This window comes from Penaeus japonicus, unplaced genomic scaffold (genome assembly GCF_977035675.1).
Source record: "Penaeus japonicus unplaced genomic scaffold, GWHDUDI00000001_assembly GWHDUDI00000008, whole genome shotgun sequence".
Classification (NCBI taxonomy): domain Eukaryota; kingdom Metazoa; phylum Arthropoda; class Malacostraca; order Decapoda; family Penaeidae; genus Penaeus; species Penaeus japonicus.
The window spans coordinates 31,151,044-31,153,543 of NW_028234410.1; the positions used below are offsets into that span (position 1 = coordinate 31,151,044).

The 2,500-nt window shown below is 35.2% G+C and overlaps 1 protein-coding gene across 1 annotated transcript in view; it reads left to right on the plus strand.

Annotated features, from left to right (window-relative positions):
• The window catches only part of LOC122247881 (beta-taxilin), a 16,958-nt gene that overhangs the window by 14,177 nt on the left and 281 nt on the right, over positions 1-2,500 (plus strand). Inside the window, exons 8-10 of the mRNA XM_043007571.2 lie at positions 426-584; positions 1,089-1,296; positions 1,527-2,500. The exon at positions 1,527-2,500 is cut by the window's right edge and continues 281 nt beyond it. Of these exons, the coding sequence (XP_042863505.2) occupies positions 426-584; positions 1,089-1,296; positions 1,527-1,804 (645 nt within the window). The 3' untranslated portion in view covers positions 1,805-2,500. The remainder of the gene's footprint in view (positions 1-425; positions 585-1,088; positions 1,297-1,526) is intronic.

A 2,500-nucleotide genomic window follows, 5' to 3' on the forward strand; every position in this document is an offset into this window, starting at 1 on the left:
TTCTTGTTAACTTTTTTTATTATTATTATTATTGTTATTATTATTATTATTATTAACCTATAGTGGACAAGTGTCATGATATACGTGAAGACTTGGATTAGACCTAAAAGATTGGCATGAATGCACACATGACTTGACATCAACAACTGATCACAGTTGAAGCATGTTCATGGTCATGAAGTAATATAACTGTAACTTTCTAAAGTTAGCTTAAACCCTTGATTTGTGATGAATTTAAGAGAAAATATTCGTTAGGCAAGTCTGCACAGCCCGGAGGCTGGAGAAAACATTTTCCTGATCCCTCTAATTTTTAGCGCGTGGTGGCACCCCATCCGCATTGAGTTAACCATTAGACAACTGTCCTACATAATATGCATTACACTAGTGATCCAGTTATCTTAAATTCCCTTCTTTTGCTGTTGCAGGAAATTTCATCATATCAACAGAAGACCCAGCAAATGTCTATGACTGAAATCACTCTCAGGACACAGCTGAATTCCTACATGGAAAAATATGAAGAATTCACTTCTGCACTAGACAAGTCTAATAAAGTATTCAATACTTTCAAGGAAGAAATAGACATGGTTAGTAGCTAATGGTTTTTGTTAATATTTGTGATCAGATATCAGGACTTACTGTCGTCTTTGATGAGTTTAGATTAGATACTGTTGTCTGTGTCAAGAAATTATCATATATTATGGGTAAAAACAACTATCTGTAATGTGATTATATTGTCAAGGTATGCAATGATAAAGGATGTTTCGTTTTATATCTGTTTGGAACTTTTGTGTATAATAACCCATTACCGACGGGGCTAATTTGGCTCCAAATGGTTGAAACACCGTAGCACTTGCCATGGCCAAGTGCTACATACCCAATCACCTTGTGCAAAAGCCAGAAAGATAGCCATGACAAAATATCTCATCCCTGGCGGCTGGTCCTGCCACCACTCGATGTGATATCCTGTCACCCGGTGTTAATGGGTTAAGTGATAGAGATAAATTTCATAAAAGGTGTTGCATATTTAGTAATCAGATCTGCCTTCTCTGCAAAGTTGTTTTAGTTTTAGTCAATTTGTTCCATTTTAGATGACAAAGAAAATCAAGAAGCTGGAAAAGGAGACAAAGACCTGGAAGGAACGCTGGGAAGGTGCCAACAAGGCCCTCTTGGACATGGTGACAGAAAGGGCTGAGTTCGAGAAGAAGCTAGAAACCCAGACAAGGCAGAACACCAAGCTACAAGGTCTTTGTCGAGCATTGCAGAAGGAGGTTACTGAGCTTAGAAGCAAAGAGAAAGGTATTGTCTTTTTTACATGTATTCTTTTTCTTTCAATCACTCTATTCATTTTTTTCCAATCTTTACTTATTCTCTTCTTTCTTTCTCTATTTGTGGAATTGTCCCACTCTTTTCTTAGGATTTGTGTATGTTTTTAAGCAGCAGACTGTTATTATTTTGTGCTATAACAATTCAAATGAATGAAATGTGTGTTTCATTGCCAACTTTTACTCAATTAATTTTGTTCCCAGGAACATCTTATTCTGAGGATGACATGGCAGTTGAAAAACAATTAGAAGAACTCAAAGCAGAAGCAACAGTTGAGAAAGCCCCTGTTGAAGAGACTGGCAAAGCTGCTGTGGAGAGTACATCTGCTGATAAGCCAGTTGAGGAAGCAGCTGATAAAGCAGTCAAAGAACCAGCTGATAAGCCAGCAGAGGAACCAATTGATAAACCTACAACGGAAGCAACTGATAAGCCAGAAGCTGAAAGTGACCCTCTTGTTTCCAACTTTGAGGACGTTGACTAAGAGTGCCTGTTTCAAATTACCCTCCAATCCCACCCATTACAACCTTAGGATATATATATAGGAAATCTTTAGGAAATTTTATGCAATTCAATATTATTTTGTAGCTAATACATCAGATTTTTTTTCCTGAAAGCCTTAAACATTTTTGCAAAGTAGAAATAATTTTTACATGTTTTGTAATGATTCTTAAAGAAGAAACTATTTAGAACTGTTTTCTATTCCAGATTTTTTTTTTTTTTTTCTCTTCTTTTTTTTTTGAAAAATTTCTTAGTCAATGAACATATATATAGTCTTACTTTTCACTTCCTAGCATCACAGAATAGCATGAACGTTTTCTGTGGTCTTTCATTTATAACTAGTCACTTTTGAGTCTTGGTTGCTATACAAGGTTCAACTTGATACACTTTTCTTTTCGTAAGGATACGTGCAGTTTGCTCTTCTTTCTCTCTAAGTTTCTGAATGGATATAGGTTGTATGAGTAAATACAGTGGAACCTTACATTGACAGCATAATTGTTGTATTTTTATTTATTTTATTTATGAAAATATGTTTTTAAGGGAAAGCTGTTTATTAATGATATTCCAATTAACGATTTGTTATCTCCATGGGAATATTCAGAGTTTTCTAATTGTCTTATTGCACTTCTGCTGCACATTCACATCAGACATATTATTATGCTGATCTAAAAGGGTTAAT